At 45.1% G+C, this 21,297-nt stretch overlaps 1 protein-coding gene across 1 annotated transcript; it reads left to right on the top strand.

The window, feature by feature from the left end:
- The first annotated feature begins 554 nt into the window (after window positions 1–554).
- C3H13orf42 (chromosome 3 C13orf42 homolog) lies at window positions 555–20,660 on the top strand. Its single transcript, XM_077299808.1, has 3 exons — window positions 555–1,227; window positions 4,821–4,968; window positions 20,260–20,660. Exons 1-3 carry the CDS (start codon window positions 769–771, stop codon window positions 20,484–20,486), a joined length of 834 nt encoding a protein of 277 aa, XP_077155923.1. The 5' UTR covers window positions 555–768; the 3' UTR covers window positions 20,487–20,660.
- The last annotated feature ends 637 nt before the right edge of the window (window positions 20,661–21,297 follow it).

Below are 21,297 nucleotides of genomic sequence, written 5' to 3'. Positions count from 1 at the left end.
GTGCTAAATTGAGTCTTGGTGGAATTCACCACGCCAAAGGTGAACGTATACATTTTCTTTTTGGCATACACGAGACAGGAATATGTCAGTCACATACCTTTTATTTTTTTTACTACATAGAATAGTGCAGTAGACTATGTTGTTCCTTGCAGATGCAAGATCAGACCTTATATGCACATTTATTTGATTTTATTCTTTGTTAGCGTCCAGAAACTCATCTGGCTACAAGTACAACTAAGTAGTAATTTTGCTTTTACTGAAAAAAAAAAAAATTAAAGCAAACTTTATTTTGTAAAACTGCAATATGAAATCTTCATTTCCTACAAGTGATTCCAATATTTGTGTAGAATAAATTAGCCATTGCCGGCCGTTTCCTGCTAGACTCCTTCATGCAGTATACATGGCATCTGGCTATCTGACTCCTCCATTTTCTTAACAATAAACAGACACCAGATATCCATGTGCTTTTCTGTTACCATGGAGAAAACACATGAGATCCTCTGTTACAGACCGGATCAGTGATGAGGCTTTGTGTCCAGACGGGAAGACAGGACCTGTGCATCTGGGATAAAGAATGAAGAAACTTCGTTGTAAAATGCTATTACATCAAAATATTTAGCATTATTAAAAAGGAAATTCTCTGGAAGAAGTTTTGTGGTCCAAGGTCAACCTCATCGACGGAAGCCAAAGGCCAAGTCCAACAAAGTATTTGTCTATGAGGCTTTGGGTCTTACCTAAAACTGGGTCACCGAGGAGACAACGGTTCACATGTATATTGAAATCGTTCCACAAATCTATCCAGAAAACATCATGCTGAGAAAACTTCAGTCGGCTCTTCATCCGAACTCTTGCAGTCACGACCTTACCGATGGTAGCACCACCTACACTGGCACACTTTCACCGGTTCGCCTGGTCCGCAGCACCTCTATGTATGTAGTCGGAGGAGGTAAACCACCTATTGCTGAGTCTTTAAAAAAGTATAAAAGCACTACAAATATTGAGGACTCAGGATGCTGCTACTACAAAGATGAGGACTCTGCGTGGTTGTTTGCCAAGACCCAGGATTTCCTCCAGTACCTCCAGGATCTATTAGCTCTCAGGAAAAAATATCTAGCTGGTCTCCATAATTTGAGGTGCATAACAGGAACAGCTGAATATTCACCAGTATCAACCAAATCATCCAAAACTGGGAAAAAATTATCACAACATGACACGGGTGATGGAAAGGTAAGAGGAAGCTGACATGTCAAGTCATAAACAAGCCTAGTCAGTCTTTCTTAGGCTACATTCACATTACCGTGTCTATTTTATTTATTTCTTTTGCTTACTTATACTTACATTTTTCATTCTGTGTTATCCATTTTGCCTCTGTGTTCCATTCGTTACTACAGCACCGGATCGCAAATAATTGTTTCTATGAGGTAAAACATTTCACTGCCTGTTTTAAAGCAATGTTTTATCTCAAAGAAAGAATCAGTTGTGATCCCATGCCGTTCATGTCTGTATACTCTTTTACTTCCTCCCCTGCTCAGGAGCTGTGGTATGATCAGACCATGTCCCTGCATGGTCAGACACAGCCATTACACAGTACACAGTATTGCTCAGTATTTGGTCAGTATTTTACATCAGTGAGCCAAAATCAGGAGTGGAACAATCAGAGGAAAAGTATAATAGAAACACGTCACCACTTCTGTATTTATCACCCACTCCTGGTTTTGGCTTACACATACTGATGTCAAATACAGACAGGGCCGGTTTTAGACAAAGTGGGGTCCTGGGCAAAAGTTTAAAGTGGGGCCCCAAATGCTCACATATTGCACCATCACACAGAAACATTTCTGTTGTGTTTACATGCGCAGAGTTCAGGCCATTAAACGAACCCGATCGACAATATTGAAGTCGTTCGAAGCTTGTTTCCTGGCCTTTTTCCTCCAGATCAGGAAGAATGATGGGTACAGATAGTTCTCAATACAGGATAATGCAGGTCCCATAAAGTACATATAGTATAATGCACTGACCATGGTCCTTAATAGAGTATAATGTGGCCCCCCTTAGAGAGTATACTGCAGCCCCCTCAGAGAGTATACTGCAGCCCACCTCAGAGAGTATACAGCAACCCCATCAGAGAGTATACTGCAGCCCCTCTCAGAGAGTATACTGCAGCCCATCTCAGAGTATACTGCAGCCCCATTCAGAGTATACTGCAGCCCTCACATAAAGTATACTGCAGCCCCCTCATAGAGTATACTGCAGCCTTACACATAGTGTAATGCAGCCTCTCTCATAGAGTATACTGCAGCCCCCGCATAAAGTATACTGCAGCCCCCCTCTGTACCACAGCCCCGTTATAGAGTATAATGCAGCCCCCCACACACAGTATAATGTACCCCCTCATAGAGCATAATGCAGCCTTCTAAGAGTATAATGCAGCCCCCTCAGAGTATAATGCAGTCCCCCTCAGAGTATACTGCAACCCCCCTCAGAGTATACTGCAGCCCCCTCAGAGTATACTGCAGCCCTCCTCATAGAGTGTACCCCCTCATAGAGTATAATGCAGCCCCCCACACACAGTATAATGTAGCCTCCTCATAGAGTATAATGTAGCCCCCTCATAGAGCATAATGCAGCCTCCTCAGAATATAATGCAGCCACATAGCACAGTATAATGCAGCCCCCACACACAGTATAATTCAGCCCCCCTCACAAACACACACGGTATAATGCAACCCCCTACACAGTATAATGCAGCCCCCCACACACAGTGTAATGCAGCCCCCTTGCTCACGGTATAATGCAGCACACACAAACAGTATAGTGCAGCCCCCCCACACAGTATAGTGCAATCCTCCACACACAGTATAATGCAGCCCCCACACACAGTATAATGCAACCCCCCACACACATTATAGTGCAATCCCCCACACAGTATAATGCAGCCCCCACATACACAGTATAGTATTTCCCCAACACACAGTATAGGAATTCCCCAACACACAGTATAGTGCAGCCCACGTGCCACACACAGTATAGTGCAGCCCGCACATACATACACAGTATAGTTCAGCCAATACACACACACACAATACTTACCTCTCCTCCTTGTTCTCCCACTGCTCTGGCTTCTGCAGAGCGTCTCAGCTCCACTGCTAGCACACAAAGTAAATTTTGCATTTCATTTGGAAATCAAGGTCCCAGAGTCTGGAGAAAGAGTGGAGAGGCCACAATCCAAGGTGCTTGAGGTCTAGTGTGAAGTTTCCACAATCAGTGATGGTTTGGGGAGCCATGTCATCTGCTGGTGTAGGTCTACTGTGTTTTGTCAAAAACAAAGTGAGCGCAGCTATCTACCAGGAAATTTTGGAACAATTCATGCTTCCCTCTGCTGACTAGCTTTTTGGAGATGGAAATTTCATTCTCCAGCAGGACTTGGCACTAGTGATGAGCGAGTATGCTCTTTACTCGAGTTTTCTGAGCATGCTCGGAGATTTAGTTGATGTCACCGCAGCTGCATGATTTGCGGCTGCTAGACAGCCTGAATACATGTGGGGATTGCCTGTTTGTTAGGAAATGCCCACTTGTATTCAGGCTGTCTAGCAGCCACAAATCATGTAGCTGCGGCGACACCAACTAAATCTCTGAGCACGCCCAAAATACTGGGAGTACACCCAAGCGTGCTCGGAAATCTCGAGCAAAGAGCATACTCACTCATCACTACTTGCCACCTGTCCACTCTGCCAAAAGTACCAGTATCTGGTTTAAAACCAACAGTATCACTGTGCTTGATTGGCCAGTAAACTCGTCTGACCTTAACCCCATAGAGAATCTATGGCGTATTGTCAAGAGGAAGATGCAAGACACCAGACCCAACAATGCAGACGAGCTGAAGGCTGCTATCAAAGCATCCTGGGCTTCCATAACACCTCAGCAGTGCCACAGGCTGACCGTCTCCATGCCACGCCGCATTGATGCAGTAATTGATACAAAAAGAGCCCCGACCAATTATTGAGTGCATTTACTGAATATACATTTCAGTAGGCCAACATTTCTGATTTCAAGATCATTTTTCAAACTGGTGGTATAAAGTATTCTAATTTACTGAGATAATGACTTTTGGGTTACAACAGAAATAACATTAACAGAAATAAACACTTGAAATACATCACTCTGTTTGTAATGTCTCTATGTAATACATGAGTTTCACTTTTTGTATTGAAGAACTGAAATAAATTAACTTTTTGATGATATACTAATTTAGTGAGAAGCACCTGTATTTAGAGATAGGAGGAAGAAAAGCAATTAATTAATTAATTAATTAAAATTGAGCTCTTTCTAGAGCAGATTAACCACTACACCCTTAAATAAGTAAGACCAGGGGACTGGATACCTATTTGCCATCATCCCCTTCCATAAACCCCATTTCTTGTAGGACCATCCTTGCACAGGTTCACACCACCCTAAATAAAGGATGCAGCCAGCTTTGCCTGGAATTCTTAATACAGGGGTGCCTTTATGTTTTATACAACCTTGTGTCTAAACATTGAAACATTTTCCAGCCGCAGCTATTTCATTTCTATGGGTGAACTTCACTTGAATCATTTTTACATATACACCTTTAAAAAAAAACCATAGTGCACACAGGATAAAAAAATGTACATTTAATATTTCTAGATTCTTTGACTCAATGTATCTAACTCGTTATAGATGCACTGTAGCAACTGAAGGGCACATGAAGTGAGTGTACTGAGGAGACCTCTGGCCTTCTGCTCGTTCTTCCTACCTGGAAAACTCATTTAGAAACATAAATGTTCACTGTATTTACACAGGTTTCAAGGGATCATGAAAAGCCAAGTCCCAACTCAGATATCATGGACGCTATAGCTTATTTTGATTCAGTAATTGCAGGGCTGGACACAGAGAGAAGAATAAGGACGGCACCATGTGATTTCAAGCATGCAGATGTTGACTTTGATGGTTTGTGTTTTTACAATATTATTATTAGTTCATGTATACTGCTATTCCTGACATTAACATTCCTGTTAGAGATGAGCGACCGTGCTCGGATAAGGAGTAAGGCTACTTTCACATTTGCGTTTAAATCTGCAGCGTTTAATCCGCAAACGCAAGGACAAGAAAAACACAAGAAAACGCGTGTAAACGCAGCGTTTTCAAACCGCATGCGGTTAACGCATGCGGCATTAAAACGCTGCGTTTACATGCTTTTTTACGCGTTTTCCATGCGTTTGCGGTTTTTTTGCGCATGTTGAAAAAATTTACAGGAGAAAAATCTAGATCACAAGAAACAGCCAATGGGACTACAGAGGGCGTGTATTACGGGATATCTATATATAGACCCTAGGACAGCTGAAATCTTCAGATTTTGCTCCTGTATCCTGTGACATGATGGATATGATGGATCTGGATCTATCCATGATGGATCATGGATAGCTTTTACTTCAACCTGGATCTAAGCATCAAGATTTTTCTGGCGTGTGCGTTTGCTTGGGAGCAACACCGAAACCGGGAAAGACAGAGAAGGATACGGCGTAGGCGTTTTTGGCAACACCCCATTGTAGAACTGCGGGAGAGCCGTGGTGCATATCACACCCTGTATGTCGAGCTCAATGAGAACCCGGAAAAATTCCCGGAATATACAAGGATGTCACAAGACTCTTTCCGGGATTTGCTTGATCGCGTCCAAGGAGCCATCCGGAGACAGGACACACAGCTCCGTAGAGCGATTCCACCAGAGGAACGTCTCCTGGTTACCTTAAGGTACGTAATAATTCTAAACAAATGCTAGTCATAATTATTGCTGGTCTGACATGTATTCTTTGCATTTTTGTAAATTATTTTTTCTTTCTACAGATTTCTTGCAACTGGAGAGAGCTTTTCATCCCTCCATTTCCAGGACCGCCTTGGAATTTCCACCCTGTCTGGAATTGTTTTTGACACCTACCAGGCTTTATGGACCATTCTCCGTGAGGAATTTATACCCATACCCACGGAGGACATGTGGATGGAAATTGCTGATAAATTTTGGACTGTTTGTGATTTCCCCAACTGTTTGGGTGCGGTGGATGGGAAGCACATCCGGATTATCAAACCAGCCAGAACGGGATCACAGTTCCTCAACTACAAGAAATATTTTTCAGTTGTTCTCATGGCAGTAGCCGATGCGGACTGTCGCTTCATTGCCGTGGACATTGGTGCTTTTGGCCGTGGCAACGATTCACAGACTTTTAAAAACTCGGTTATGGGCCGACGTGTTTATGGCAAAAATTTTAATTTTCCACAGCCACGACATCTCCCCAACACTCAAGGCCCACCGCTGCCATTTGTAATGGTTGGGGATGAGGCCTTTCAGATGAGTGAAAATCTCCTGAAGCCCTATTCAAGTCGGGACTTGAACCGCACAAAACGGATCTATAACTACAGACTAACCAGGGCACGCAGAACAGTAGAGTGTGCCTTTGGGATTATGGTGTCCAAATGGCGCATTCTGGCAACTGCCATAAATCTAAAAATGGAGACAGTGGATGAGGTGGTAAAAGCCTGTGTGGTTCTCCACAATTTCATTCTGGCTAAGGAGCGACCCACCATAGAACTTGATGAACCTGTTGGAAACCCTTTGCCTGATTACCGTCATCACCCGCTGCGGTCAACAGTTGAAGTAGGCCACATGTGGGACCAATTTGCTGCATTTTTTGATTCAGACCTCGGACGTGTGGAATGGCAGGACAATATGGTGTGAAATGTCCTGTTGGCTTTGGGTGTGTAACAGTTATTTTCAAAATGTTGATTTTGTTTGTTTTAATAAAAAAATTCTGTTTTAGTATCTCCACCATGTCTCCCATGTATTTGCTTACACACCACTAACGGTTCTTGGGCTGTTGACGTCATTGCGTTATGACTCGGTTCACCAGTTGGTATGTGAGGCAGACTGTGTAAATGATGGCTGTTTGGTGCCATCACATTCTCAGTATTTGTTCATTACTTAACATCAGTATATAAGCCGAGACCAGGAGTGGTTGTTAAATCCAGAGGTGGTGTTTATATTTTTATTTGATTTTTACTCACATTGAACCACTCCAGGTTTTGGCTTACCAATAGTGATGTTAAATACTGAGCCAATTACGTCAGTGTGTCGGAAGCTTCACACAACAGATCAATAGTCATCAAGTCAGGTGTCAGAAATCATGAATTCATGATGCATCAATAAGTAGCTCATGAATTTATTTATTCTGACACAAGTCCTGTTGGGTATAGATATGCCTTGTATCACCTCCATCGTACCTTCACTTTGTGTTAAATAGATTTAATGTACAAAGAAGATAAAATGGAGTTAATACAAGGCATTTCTCTACTCTAAAGTTCTGGTGTCATAACTAACAATTTTCTTAAGACACGACCAGTTGAGTATAGTTACAGCTATGTATTCAGCTGTGTATTGCCACCATTTTGTCTTAATTCTGCGACAAAAAGTCACAGACTGAAAATACAAGTGGTTTTTTTGGGGGCAACCTATTTTCTCTATACCAAACACACACAAACCTTATGTGTTGTACTAACTAACTACTGGAGCTAGGAGGTAGCCCAAAAAAAATTGTTCGGCGCATGTTTGGATTTGGCGCACGGTGTGTGTTGCCGGCGACGAAATACACAGTTATCCAAACCTTATTGGGGGGCAAAAAAAAGAATATTTATTTTAACAACATAAAACCAAAAAAACAAATTAACTGCGCCTGCTTGGTGATTGCCGAAATTGGGGGGTGTGGAGCAGTGAGGGCTGGCTAACTATTGACGACGCAGGGGTGGCTGGAGAAGGTGCAATAAAACTACTGGGGTCGGGAAATTCAGGGATTGGGCTAGACACATGAGAGGGCAGAGACACACTAGAAGGTTGAGACAAACCAGACATTACAGACACATTGGGAGGTGAGGGGGGAGGGATAGCTATTGTCTTTGTTTTTTTATTGCCTTTCCCTTTTTTTGATTGGCGCTGCCGTCCGGGGAGCCTCGTTGGACTACTGGGTATTGGCCTTGATGTGGTCGCCGACATGTCACGGTCCATCTGCCATTGTTGTTGCCTTCTAGTGGTGGCGGGGAACGCCAGGGCAGGGTCCGGCAGTGGCATTTCTGTGGTGGTGGCGGGTAACAGGCCTGGGCCCGGCATCGGCATTCTTGTGGTGGTGGCGGATAACATGCCTGGGTCCGGCAGCGACATTCTTGTGGTGGTGGCGGGTAACAGGCCTGGGTCCGGCACCGGCATTCTTGTAGTGGTGGCGGGGAATGGGCCTGGGTCCGGCAGCGGCATTCTTGTGGTGGTGGCGGGGAATGACAGGCCAGGGTCTTGCGGCTGCAGCATGGTGGTGGCAGTGGAGGAGGCCCAAGCAGGAGCAGCAGTTGTCATGGTGGTGGCGGTGGGCTGTCCCACTGCACTGGGCATGGTGGTGGTGCTATAATATGGTCCGGCAGTGTTTGGAATGGAGGTGGCCGTGCAGTGGTATGCAGCAGATGTCGGCATTGAGGTAAGGCATGACAGTGTGGGCACTGGTGGAAATGCCCCCACTGTCTGCTGAAAATACCGACTCTGCTGCATAGCCTGCACGTAAGCAGCATTGCAGGCCTGCATAACAGTAATCTGGAGATCGGGACTAAGGTGTTCCGACATGCCCTGTTCTATCTGATTAAAAAAATGATGTGCTGGCCTCTGGAGGTTGGCTTTCACTTGGGCAAGGGCTGTGGTGACCTCCTGGATACGTGTGCTCATATGACTAATGGCAGTATCCAGTCGGTCACCCATCACCTTGAGTCCCTCGTGGAAGACCGAGCTCAAGTGCAAAAACTCGGGCATGAGTGACCTGTCCGCGGCCCTCTGCCGCTGCCGGGAGGAGCCCATAAAAAATTGGCTAGAGGCAGAGGACTGGGGAAGGGGAACACCTGATGGACCAGCTTCCTGGTCTCCAGGTTGTGTGGCAGGCCCACTTGCTGCAGCGCTGGAGGATGGCTGGGACGGGTCCGTGGCTGACTGATGAAGGACCGCTCCAGAACCTGGGCCAACAGTGGAGCTCCAAGTGCTGTGAAAAAAGATTAAAAAAAAATTAATACCAAACAGTTACAAAGCGATAACTCCTGTGTTATATACATTGAGATTAAAGCAGAGGTCACACTAGCACTATTTGGACAGAGTTTTACATCAGACTTTGAAAGCCAAAATCAGGAGTACAACAGTACGAAGAAAAGTATAATAAAACCATATGCTCCACTTCTGCATGCATCAACCACACCTGGTTTTGGATTCAAAATACTGATGTAAAATATGAAGAGACGATGTAGGCGATACAAGCCATATCTATATACAAGCCATATCTATACTCACCAGGCCAAGTGTCAGGAAAAATTAAATCAGGAGCCATTTGTTTGTGCATCATGAATTCATTACTTCTGACACCTGACTTGATGACTATAGATCTGTTGTGTAGGCTGCCGTCACACTGTCAGTATTTGCTCAGTATTTCAAATCAGTATTGGTAATCCAAAACCTGGAGAGGAACTATGTGAGGAAAAGTATTCAAAGAACACGTGCCCCACTTCTGCATGTATCAATCACTCCTGGTTTTGGATTTCAAACACTGATTGAAAATATAAATGGACGATGGAGGTCATACAAGGCACATCTATACTCACCAGGACAAGTGTCAGGAAAAATGAATTCAGGAGCCATTTGTTTGTGCATCATGAATTCATTACTTCTGACACCTGACTTGATGACTATACATCTGTTGTGTAGGCTGCCATCACACTGTCAGTATTTGCTCAGTATTTCAAATCAGTATTGGTAAGCCAAAACCTGGAGTGGAACTATGTGAGGAAAAGTATTCAAAGAACACATGCCCCTCTTCTGCATGTATCAATCACTCATGGTTTTGGTTTCCAAATACTGATTCAAAATATTGACCAAAAAAATGCTAGCATTAATTACAAAACTTTTTTTAAATTTTTTTTTTAACCAATATACTTACGTTCTTCGTGCAAGGACCGGTCTCAAAAACGCAAGGATGCGGTGGTACTTGTATTTTCGTATCCTTGCTCCAGAACCACTTGGAAGCCGGCTCTCTTGGCGCAGGTCCTTGTTGAAGCGGTCCTTCATCGATCGCCAACGTGTTTTGACTTTTGACACTGTTGACAAAACAAAACATAATAGTTAGGACAATGCTCTTTTGACCGTGGTCACACAACTGTGTGTGCTGAGAAAAAGTAATGACTTTCTATCATCATACACAGTTGTGTGAGCATGGCCAAGGTCTTGACTGCATCACACTGCATTGCTATACTTACCAAATGCAGAACGGACCCGAGTCGGGGCATTGGCCCAGCCATCCCACAACGCTGTGGCCACCTCATTCCAAAGCCGCCGGATCGTCACGTTGTTGGCGTGCAGTGGATCCCGGGTGTCCCACAACGGGACTCGCTCATGGACCAGGGAGATGAGGTGCTCATTCTCTATGAGGTCCTCATCCCCTTCTGGAACCTAAAAACAAATAGGACATTAATATTGGAGACATTAACATAAGGAAGACAGAAAACAGAAGCAGAGGAATGGCATGAATATTGAAATAAAAATAAACAACGGTGCTGAAGCAAAAGAGAAAGAAAGAGAGAAGTAGAAAGAAATGAAGATTCAAGAATTGTAAAATGAGGATACAATAAACAGTCAGCCAGGTATACTTACACGCTGCCGCCGTGCCACCCGACCGTGACTCCGCTGCTCCTGCCCAGTCTCCTGCCCAGTCTCTTCCACTGTAGAAGAAGTGGTCTGAAAAAAGGAAAATATACATTGTCATATGTGTAGATGTGACAGTGAATACTTACCAATCTGAGGAGGTGAATACTCACTTCGCTGACATGTTCCCCTTGTGCAGGCCCAGGCGTTTGCTCATCATCATCAGAAGAAGACATTCTGATGCGTGCAGAAAGAAAGAAATGGCAGAAATTAGGACATGTAGAGAAAGAAAATTTAAAAGAAAGGCATTGGATAGGATATACTCACATTGTTCTGAGGCTTGTTTGCTGCTCCAAGGGGTTGTGGGGCGTCTCGTCTGCAAGGCAGTCTGCTGAGTACTGAACTGCAAATGTCCACTACCTCCCTTTATCACCTTGTATGTGGGGGGTGGCTTATCAGTGTCTAGACATGTTTTTCTCAATTGAAAGGCATGCGTTGAAAAACGCAACCAAACGCATGTGCTTAAAAATGCATGCGTTTACATAGACTACAATGCGTTTTTTCGGCGCAAACCTTACGCAATCGACCGCATACGTTTCCAGGTGGCAAATTGACGCCTCTAAAAATTACTACATGTTGCATTTCCGCACCCAGACGCAGACGACTAGACGACGCATGTGCAGCGCCCCAGAGTCCTGGTCGTTGCAGTACTGTGGCTCCGCCGCTAAGGGGGGCTATGGTACGTTTGATGGCACTGAAGGAGTTCATCTGACCAGGTATCACATACACCAATACATTTCACAGTCGGGCCTCCAGGGGGAGCTAAGGGTACTATTCATTAGGCCACTCCTCACATACTGGTAAAACTGGGGGTCAGGCAGGAAGTGAGAGAGAATGCTGACTGGGTACGAACCAGGCAACACCTTGTGGCAGAGGGTGTTGCAGGGGAAGATTCGGTAGGGTCCCTGTCAGGGGTGGGATCCTGACAGAGGCCTGGCAAACAGAGAGAAAGCTACGGGACCGCGCCTGCACTTCATAGCGGCGGTGCCCTAAGAAAGGACAAGAAGCGAGATTTATTGTGCTGAGTGAGAAACGAGATCAAAGCGAGAAGGAGAATACCAGTAGGAGTCGTGCTGTAAGATCGAGGCAACATCCTACTGAGGCGTAAACAACCGGCGGCCGGAACGCCGAGGAGGTACAGAGCTCTAAGCCATACTTCAAACCAACGGCAGGACAGTCAGTCACAGGCGGGCTGTCTCACTTAAATCACCTACGCAGACATAGGGGGCAACCTGTGGAGAGGGGCGACTCTAGGGTCCCGGAAGAGCTCCGAGCCTACCCGTCATACGGGTGCGTCCCAACCATAACACCTGGGAGGGACGGAAGATTTGCAGAAGATCATCTAATCGAGTTGTGAGGGAACACGAGAAACAGACACAACAGTTGTGGGGACTATCCCGTAAGCTCAGCAGGGGAGGACCACAACACATAGCGCTAGCAGGAAGGCACAGATTTCCACCTGCAAGGAGAACTCTGGAGGTGCCATTGGACCGGCCGGACTTGCGCAGCCTGGTGAACCGTATTCCGGACTGAGGACCCAGAGACCTTCAGTAAAGAGGTAAAGAGACTGCAACCTGGTGTCCTCGTTATTTACTGCACCGCACCACCACTACTATCCACATCTATTACTGTACGCCCCTCAGCAGGGTCACGGACCGGGTCTAGCCACCGTGACAACCCCAGAGCAGAGACTCAGAGGCCCGGTACCGGGTACCCCTCGGCCCTGCGGCAGTGGGAGCGCTACAAACTTGGCGTCACGAACAGGATCTACTTAAGCCTGGAGAATCAGGTCATGTGTGCCTTGGAACTGTGATTTACTGTGCTTGGACTGTATTTTATTGCAAAGACTGTGTGTTGCCATTTACCGCCAAAAGTTCCCGCCAAAAGCCGCCGCCATTGCAGCGCCACAGGGAGCACAGAGGAAGAAGGGCGTGCCATGGGAGGAGACTACCAAAGCGGCGCCAGAAGTAGCGACCGCCCCCTCCGACTCCTGCTGCGAGAGGACGACCTACCCAGCAGCAGAGGAGAACCGCCCCCTGATTTGCAACGGCGGGGACGAGGTGAAGAAGGAGCTCAACCTTGGAGAAATGGCGGAGCCAGGTGCATGCGTTGCCGCCGAATGCCAGACAGCGATGATGAGCAGCAAGTGCCCGAGCAACGGCGAGGTGATCCCGGCTTGCCCTCACCCATCAGAGACGGACTCGCGTCCACCGCCCGTGAAGGACCTGAATTTCTGGGAGCCGCCAGTGGAGGAGCCGAGTCTACCTACCCCCGCCACGGAGCCATGGAGGGCGGAGCTATGTCAAGAGGCCACTCCGGAAGAGCCGCGGTCCGGGCTGCAGCCGATTCCAGTGTCCTCGTCAACGGAACCGATCGACATCGGTGGAATCACATCAGGCGCAGGTATGGACGGCACCCCTACTCCCCCGGCCGATTCTGCTCTCCCGACCGATCCGGCTCCCCTGACCGATCCCGCTCCTGTGACCGCTCCTCACCCCAGCAGCAATAACCGCGCCTTTACGGTGGAACGGGTGGTCCTCACCCCCGACGTGATGGGGAAGCTGGTACCTCCCCTACCGACCAAGATGGGGGAACCCATAGATGTGGGCCCAGATGGGGTGATCCTCCGGTGGGACACCCCCTGGAACGAGCTGTATGGAGCTCCGGGGGAGAGCCTCACCCTTGCTGTGCTCACTTGGGAACAGTATAAACAATGTCTGATCCAACACTGGAAAAACCGAGACGAAACAGAACAATCTGATATGCCGAAGACGCAATGCAGGAAGCCTGCGCACAACAGGAACGACGTGGTAAAGCGGGGGACTGTGCTAGCCTTCCACCCGAAGAGGGGTTGGGGCTCCATACAGGAACCGGGACTACCAACTGACGTCTTTGTTACTAGCTACAACGTAAAAACTCCCTGCTGCATTTGAGACGGTGACCTATTGCAAAGGGGGGATCAGGTGACCTACACTCGCCGCCGGAATGCACAAGGATGGTGCGCTCGGAACGTCCACCGGTGTGAGCCTGAGGGAGCGTCACCTGTTGCCGCGACCCCGATTGATCCAGAGTTGACAGATCTCGTTACTATCACCACCGTCCGCCTTGTAGCAGCCGCCAAACTTGCAAGCAGGATTAGCCTTCAAATCCAGACACCGGCTGATCTGATGACACCTGGGAGACCAACCACCAGCACAGACATTGCATCGGCCGGGGACAGAAGACCACCCCCTACACTACAAGATTGAGTAAGCAAAAATGCTTTAATGACTGTAAATAGTTCATTGTTTTTCCTTGCTGTTTTGTTGCTAAAACCCGTCTAGGGTTACTCTTAAACGGATCCCTTTGTTGACCCGGGATCCCTATTGTTTTTTATTTTTTGTTTGTTTTCTACATTTGCACAAGTTATCAAAGAACTGCTGAATCATGAACAATGCATGATACAAACTCCTTGTATATAGTTTGCACCTTCTTAAAGGTGCTCTCTACTGGTTTTACATAAAGACGGACTCTTTGCGAAGATACGGTTCTTGGAACCTGCACTGGAGTCCTTGCTGCATACGGACTTGTGGCTTAGAAGTTGCACTACCTCGTAGAGACTTGGTCCCCTCTTAAAGGGGATGTTCACATCTTGCACTTATGTACAGTGTTGCCTTAAGATGGTTAGATGGCAATAATGTCTTGAAAGAAAAAGTAATGATGCTAATATGAAGAAGTTATATGTAGCCAACTAGTTGATTGTAAGAAATGTTTGATAATGTGTTAGAGAATGAGGACAGAAAGTGAACCCGTAGGGGTTAGTGGTGAGTCCTCTTAGGAGCCATATAGAGATGGCTCAATGATCTCAAACTGAAAGAAAAACATGTTCTATACTGTGTATAGTAGTGGAAGGACAGTAGGCTCGGGCAGAATGGGGCGGTCCTGTAAAAGAAAGGAGAGGCAGCAGGCCTGGAGCAGTTAGGACAGGCGGTCCTGCAGACGTAAAGTAGGAGAATGTAGCACAGTTGCTTAAGCCTTATAATGTGTTATAAGAAGGTCTTTAGTGGATTCAGAGTGTACATCCTTAAAGGCAATGTTAAATTAATGTTTAAAAATTGTGCACTTAGTAGAATACCCGGTTGGGTAAGAAAAGTTATTTATAGTAAGTTATTTAAAAGTATTTTACCATGTTTGTAACGTTCAAGTGTCCTCACCTCCCATAAAGGGAAGCTCTGTTCAAATATGCTTATTGTTATTGCACTCACAAAAATTGTATGTCTTTTTGCTGACATGTATTGTTGTTTTCTTCCCAGTCCAGGAGTACTGGATTTAACCGGGGGGGAGTGCAGCGCCCCAGAGTCCTGGTCATTGCAGTACTGTGGCTCCGCCACTAAGGGGGGCTATGGTATGTTTGATGGCACTGAAGGAGTTCATCTGACCAGGTATCACATACACCAATACATTTCACAGTCGGGCCTCCAGGGGGAGCTAAGGGTACTATTCATTAGGCCACTCCTCACATACTGGTAAAACTGGGGGTCAGGCAGGAAGTGAGAGAGAACGCTGACTGGGTACGAACCAGGCAACACCTTGTGGCAGAGGGTGTTGCAGGGGAAGATTCGGTAGGGTCCCTGTCAGGGGTGGGATCCTGACAGAGGCCTGGCAAACAGAGAGAAAGCTACGGGACCGCGCCTGCACTTCATAGCGGCGGTGCCCTAAGAAAGGACAAGAAGCGAGATTTATTGTGCTGAGTGAGAAACGAGATCAAAGCGAGAAGGAGAATACCAGTAGGAGTCGTGCTGTAAGATCGAGGCAACATCCTACTGAGGCGTAAACAACCGGCGGCCGGAACGGCAGGACAGTCAGTCACAGGCGGGCTGTCTCACTTAAATCACCTACGCAGACATAGGGGGCAACCTGTGGAGAGGGGCGACTCTAGGGTCCCGGAAGAGCTCCGAGCCTACCCGTCATACGGGTGCGTCCCAACCATAACACCTGGGAGGGACGGAAGATTAGCAGAAGATCATCTAATCGAGTTGTGAGGGAACACGAGAAACAGACACAACAGTTGTGGGGACTATCCCGTAAGCTCAGCAGGGGAGGACCACAACACATAGTGCTAGCAGGAAGGCACAGATTTCCACCTGCAAGGAGAACTCTGGAGGTGCCATTGGACCGGCCGGACTTGCGCAGCCTGGTGAACCGTATTCCAGACTGAGGACCCAGAGACCTTCAGTAAAGAGGTAAAGAGACTGCAACCTGGTGTCCTCGTTATTTACTGCACCGCACCACCACTACTATCCACATCTATTACTGTACGCCCCTCAGCAGGGTCACGGACCGGGTCTAGCCACCGTGACAACCCCAGAGCAGAGACTCAGAGGCCTGGTACCGGGTACCCCTCAGCCCTGCGGCAGTGGGGGCGCTACACATGCGTCGTCAAACGTGGAAAAACGCGAACACACAAAAACGCATGCATTTCTAATGTTATTTATAGGAAGACACAACGCATGCGGATATTTGCGGAAGAAACGCTGCGGACACAACCGCAAATGTGAAAGCGGCCTTATCTGAACATGCCTGAGTGTCTCGCGGCTGTTTGACAGCTGCAACACATGCATGGATTGGCTAACAAACAGGCAATCCCCACACTTGTTGCGCCTGTCAAACAGCCGTGAGACATGCAGCTGCGGGGACTCGAACATATTATTCAAGCACGCTGAAGTCACTCAGTCTGCACCCGAGCATGGAGGATAACACCTTATCTGAGCACGGTCGCTTCGCACTAGTCATTAATTTCTATATTATACAATGGACATGGAGTGGACTCAAGCAAAAAAACCCAAAAAGAAACCCTTTAATATTATGATTTCCTATAATTTTTGCCTTTTGACTGTTTGGTATTTAGCTTTGTATTTCATATCACATTTTTGTTTTGAACATTGGTAAAATCCTTTTGTGGAGCGCCACATGGAGCTATTGAAGTTTGTTTTCTGAAGACTGGGGGACTTCTTATTTCCCAGAGAACGACCTTTCCTCGTCACAGATCTAAAACCATCTTTCAGTATTTTGTTGAGACCCTCATCTTGATATAAGACTGGAATATACCTTGTGATGATGTATTGTGGACCAGACAAACCTCTATGTGAGGATATTTTGTTTTTGTCACAGAAGCTTGCATCCTTTATGCAGGAGTCTGTATTCCCACAAATATCTGTGAAATTAAAATGTTTAAGGGTATGTGTCCACCGGCCGTATTACATCCGGAATAGCAGCGGATTGAACGCTGCGTGGAGCCGCAGCGTTCAATCCGCAGCGTCCAGATGTTACAGCATAGTGGAGGGGATTTTATGAAATCCCGTCTCCACTATGCATAGTAACATGCATCCGGCGGCCCTGCGATTCCGGACATGCGGCGCATCTATTTAGAACGCAGCATGTCTGTTTACCTTGCGGCAACGCTGCACTGCCGCAAGGTAAAACACAGGGCCCTATGTGTGGGGTGCGATGATTCCGGATGTGTGCAATGAACACATCCGGCATCATCGTGTCTACAGAAGGGGGCGGAGTGAGTTTTCCGCTCCGTCCAAAGCGCCGGCCATCCTGAACGTGGACACGTACCTTTAGACTTGGATTGATAGGGACATTGCAAAAAAAGCCGTGCTCCCATGCTGAATCATGTTAACTCATATCATCCTACCCTGTTTGTCCAAAAGAAGGCAAAAAATATGAGATAGCTTTATTATGAGGGTAAGTAGCTTTCTGCAATTTGCAATAAATGGAAACAACGACTATTTAATAGTTTTAATTCAACACAACTAATATAAAAATGTTTTTTTCCAAATTCATCACAAAATGACACTTTTATTGACTACTGCAGTTTCAGACTTATTCACCCATTCATGACAAGCATCTTTAGTCCGTAACCCCTTCCTGACCTTGCGATTTTCTGTTTTTGCGCTTTTGTTTTTCCTCCCCTTCTTCCAAGAGCCATAACGTTTTAATTGTTCCATCAATAAAGCCTTACGAGGACCTGATTTTTGCGGGACGAGTTGTACATTTGGATGACACCATTGATTTTACCATACTAGAAAATGGGAAAAAAATTTCAAGTGCGGTGAAATTGCAAAAATTCCACAATTGTTTTTTGGGATTTTTTATTAACTAGGTTCACTATATGGTAAAACTGGCCTGGCAATATGGTTCAAGTGCACAGATATCAAACATGTCTAGGATTTTTTTTTATCTGGTGAAAAAAAATCCAAAATTTGAAAGAAAAAAAACATTATGCAGGTGCCGCCATTTTACCAGACCCATAGGGTCTCCATTTTTCTGGATCTGGGGATGAGGATAACTTATTTTTGCACCCTGAGCTGACATTTTTAATGATACCATTTTGATCACCCTGTTCTTTTGGTCGCCTGTTATTGCATTTTATTGCAATGTTGTGGCGACCAAAAAATGTAATTCTTGCATTTTTATTTTTTCCTCGTTATACCGTTTACCGATTGGACTGTTTTTATGTTTTGATAGACTGGACATTTCTGAACGCAGCAATACTAAATATGTGTATTTTTTTTAAATTCTTTTATTTGTAATGGGGCAAACGGTGGATGATTTATGATTGTGTTTTTTTATTTTTTCATATTTTTGAAAACTTTTTTTTACTGTTTTCAATAATCCTAGTAGGAGACTCGAAGCTGCAGTTGTCCTATTGCTTGCGCTATGTTTAGCAGAAATAACGATTTCCTATGAAATTCAGCCATGAGCCACATCAAGTGCAGGGAAAGATGTGGGCTCGGCGTGCAAGGCCACCTCAAAGGCAAGGACACGACCTTTGATGTAAATATAAGTCAAAGGTTATGAAGGGTTTAATCAATCACCTTTGGCTGTTATAACCTCCTGCAAATGTAATACATAGCCAGACACTAGATTCTGCCAATCTTAATCCATTCCTCAGGGGCAATGACCTCCAGTTCACTAATATTTTTACTTTTCCGTCCTGCAATCACTTTCTTCAAAGCCCATTAAGGGTTTTCTATGGGTTCAAGTCAGGCAAATGTGACCTCCACTCTAAAATCTTCCAGGACTTCTTCTAAAACCAATCCTTGGTGATACGTTTCAACTTCCTTACAGAAGACATGATGCTTTTTCCTTGAATTTCTTGATACTTTGTTGAATCCATCTTTCTTTCCACACACTGCAGATTTCCATTGCGAGAGGAAGCAAAGCAGCCCAAGAGCATCACTGAGCCACTGCAATGATTCACTGTAGTCATCACTGAGCCACCGCCATGTTTTACTGTAGTCATTACCGAGTCACTGCCATGCTTCCCTGTAGGCATCACCAATCCACTACCATGCTTTATGATGAGCAGGTTGTTTTTTCCAGTGTATGCTTCATGTTTCTTCCTCCAGACATTCTGCTCATCCATAGGCCCAAAAAGTTACAGTTTGGATTCATTGCTAAACAGAACAGTATCTCCAAATGGTTTTGAGCATATTGGTTACTGGTGCTTTTGGGTTTTTAGAGGTGCTAAAGATGCTTGTCATGAACGGGATGAATAATTCTGAGACTACTGTACAATAGTATTAAAAATTATTTGTGCTGAAGTTAGAGACATCACTTGTTATATTAGTTGTGTTGAGTTATTTATTTATTGTTGTTGTTTCAATGGTTTAATGCAAAGAGCAGAAAGTTTGTACATTTTGCTAATAAATCGAATTTGCAATGGGGATGGAGTAACTTTCACTGCAACTGGAAGAGTCTTGGGGTTTTACAGATTAACCACAACCCAAGTGTGCAGTCAGATTCTGCAGTTATTTGTTAGTTAACTCCTGTTGCTTTCTCTTCTTCTATTTGTAATGTAGCAGGATGAAGGGGCAGATAGAAAAGGGTAACAGATTTACAGCAGATCACCAACCATACATCTGAGCATATATACAGTATACACACACAAAAAAGATTATTATTATTATTATTATTATTATTATTATTAAACCAGGCTATAAAGTTATCATCTTTTCAGTTCAGAAAAAAAAACAGCAAAAGAATCCTGGTACCTCCTGCCTGATTTAAACAAGTCCACATTTATCAATAGTGCTGCCCCTATAATATACAAGAAATTCAACAACACTTTAATCACTATCATTTTGAAGATAGAAACTGCATGTTTGGGGTCATTTAACAATGGATATCTTTATAATAATCTAAAACTTGTTTCTTAAATGGATTTAGTTAAATTCAGACTGTACTGAGGCCACATGGCCATATAACAAAGAGAACAGCATCTACCACAGTATGATCAATGTCTGAATTCGCTTTATGATTTGTATAGATGAAAATTGCCTAATTTATGGATGTCATAACCTTTCACTACCTGTTTCTTATCAATTCATATAGGTCTGTGCTTTGGCAAACCTATTATTAAGCCTATTAGGATTTAGGGAGTAATTTCTCCATTATCTTCCTTCTATTATTCATGTTCTCCTTCTCCTCAGTGGCCACCAGTAGCAGAGAACATAGCTTACATTCAAACTGGATTCTACGAGCCCCAAGGAGAAGCGCGGAGGAAGTCCTGAGAACATCCATATACAGCCAGTCGTGGAGGTGCAGCATGGGGAACACAAGTCTTAAGCGAATAGAGCGGTACCCAATCTATCTGCCGAAAGCTGTAGAAGGAGCATTTAACACATTGAAATTCAAACCTCGGCCAAAAGTAAAGTAATGGAGATTCAGCCTGTAACTGAGGACTATGTATCTTGGTGCTAATGGCCTTTGTGTAATGAGCCTATAATGGGCCTTGATCTTGTCTTATAGAGTCTGACTGTTGGATCTAGTAAATGTGAAAACTTCTACCAGAATAGTCCATCAATATCTGATTGGTAAGGGTGTGACACCTGGCACCTCAACCGATCAGTTGACACCAGGGTGGCCAGAACACAGCAGATCCATCATTTCAAAAGCGGCCGCCGCCAGGTGCTGCAAGTCCACCCCCTGTTCAAATGAACTGCAGATTCACCCCCTATTCAACTTAATAAGGGATAGATCTGTAGTACCCGGCTGTGGCTGTGCTCGGGCAGCATCTTAGAGATGATTATGGCTACCAATGGCAACAGTAACAGCTGATCAGCAAGGGTGCCAGTTGTACAAAAGATAGGCCTTCATTATAAAAGTAGTGGCCAACCTCATTAATGCAGCAAGAAATTTATCCAGTTCAGACCCATTTTACCAGGATGAAATTCTCTGCAGAGCATTATAATATATACAGTACAGACCAAAAGTTTGGACACACCTTCCATTTAAAGATTTTTCTGTATTTTCATGACTATGAAAATTGTACATTCACACTGAAGGCATCAATGCTATGAATTAGCACATGTGGAATTATATACTTAACAAAAAAGTGTGAAACAATTGAAAATATGTCTTATATTCTAGGGTCTTCAAAATAGCAACCTTTTGCTTTGATGATTGCTTTGCACACTCTTGGCATTCTCTTGATGAGCTTCAAGAGGTAGTCACCGGGAATGGTCTTC

Source organism: Ranitomeya variabilis, chromosome 3 (assembly GCF_051348905.1).
Source record: "Ranitomeya variabilis isolate aRanVar5 chromosome 3, aRanVar5.hap1, whole genome shotgun sequence".
Classification (NCBI taxonomy): domain Eukaryota; kingdom Metazoa; phylum Chordata; class Amphibia; order Anura; family Dendrobatidae; genus Ranitomeya; species Ranitomeya variabilis.
The sequence above is the reverse complement of the archived record's forward strand: the minus strand, read 5'-3'. Positions and strand labels throughout refer to the sequence as shown.

Bases quoted from the DNA above. Each gene is read 5' to 3' on its own strand.
- C3H13orf42 (XM_077299808.1), top strand. From the start codon at position 769: ATGTATATTGAAATCGTTCCACAAATCTATCCAGAAAACATCATGCTG. The intron at 1,228-4,820 runs GTAAGAGGAAGC...GTATTTACACAG, and splicing joins ATGACACGGGTGATGGAAAG to GTTTCAAGGGATCATGAAAA. The intron at 4,969-20,259 runs GTTTGTGTTTTT...CCTTCTCCTCAG, and splicing joins TGCAGATGTTGACTTTGATG to TGGCCACCAGTAGCAGAGAA.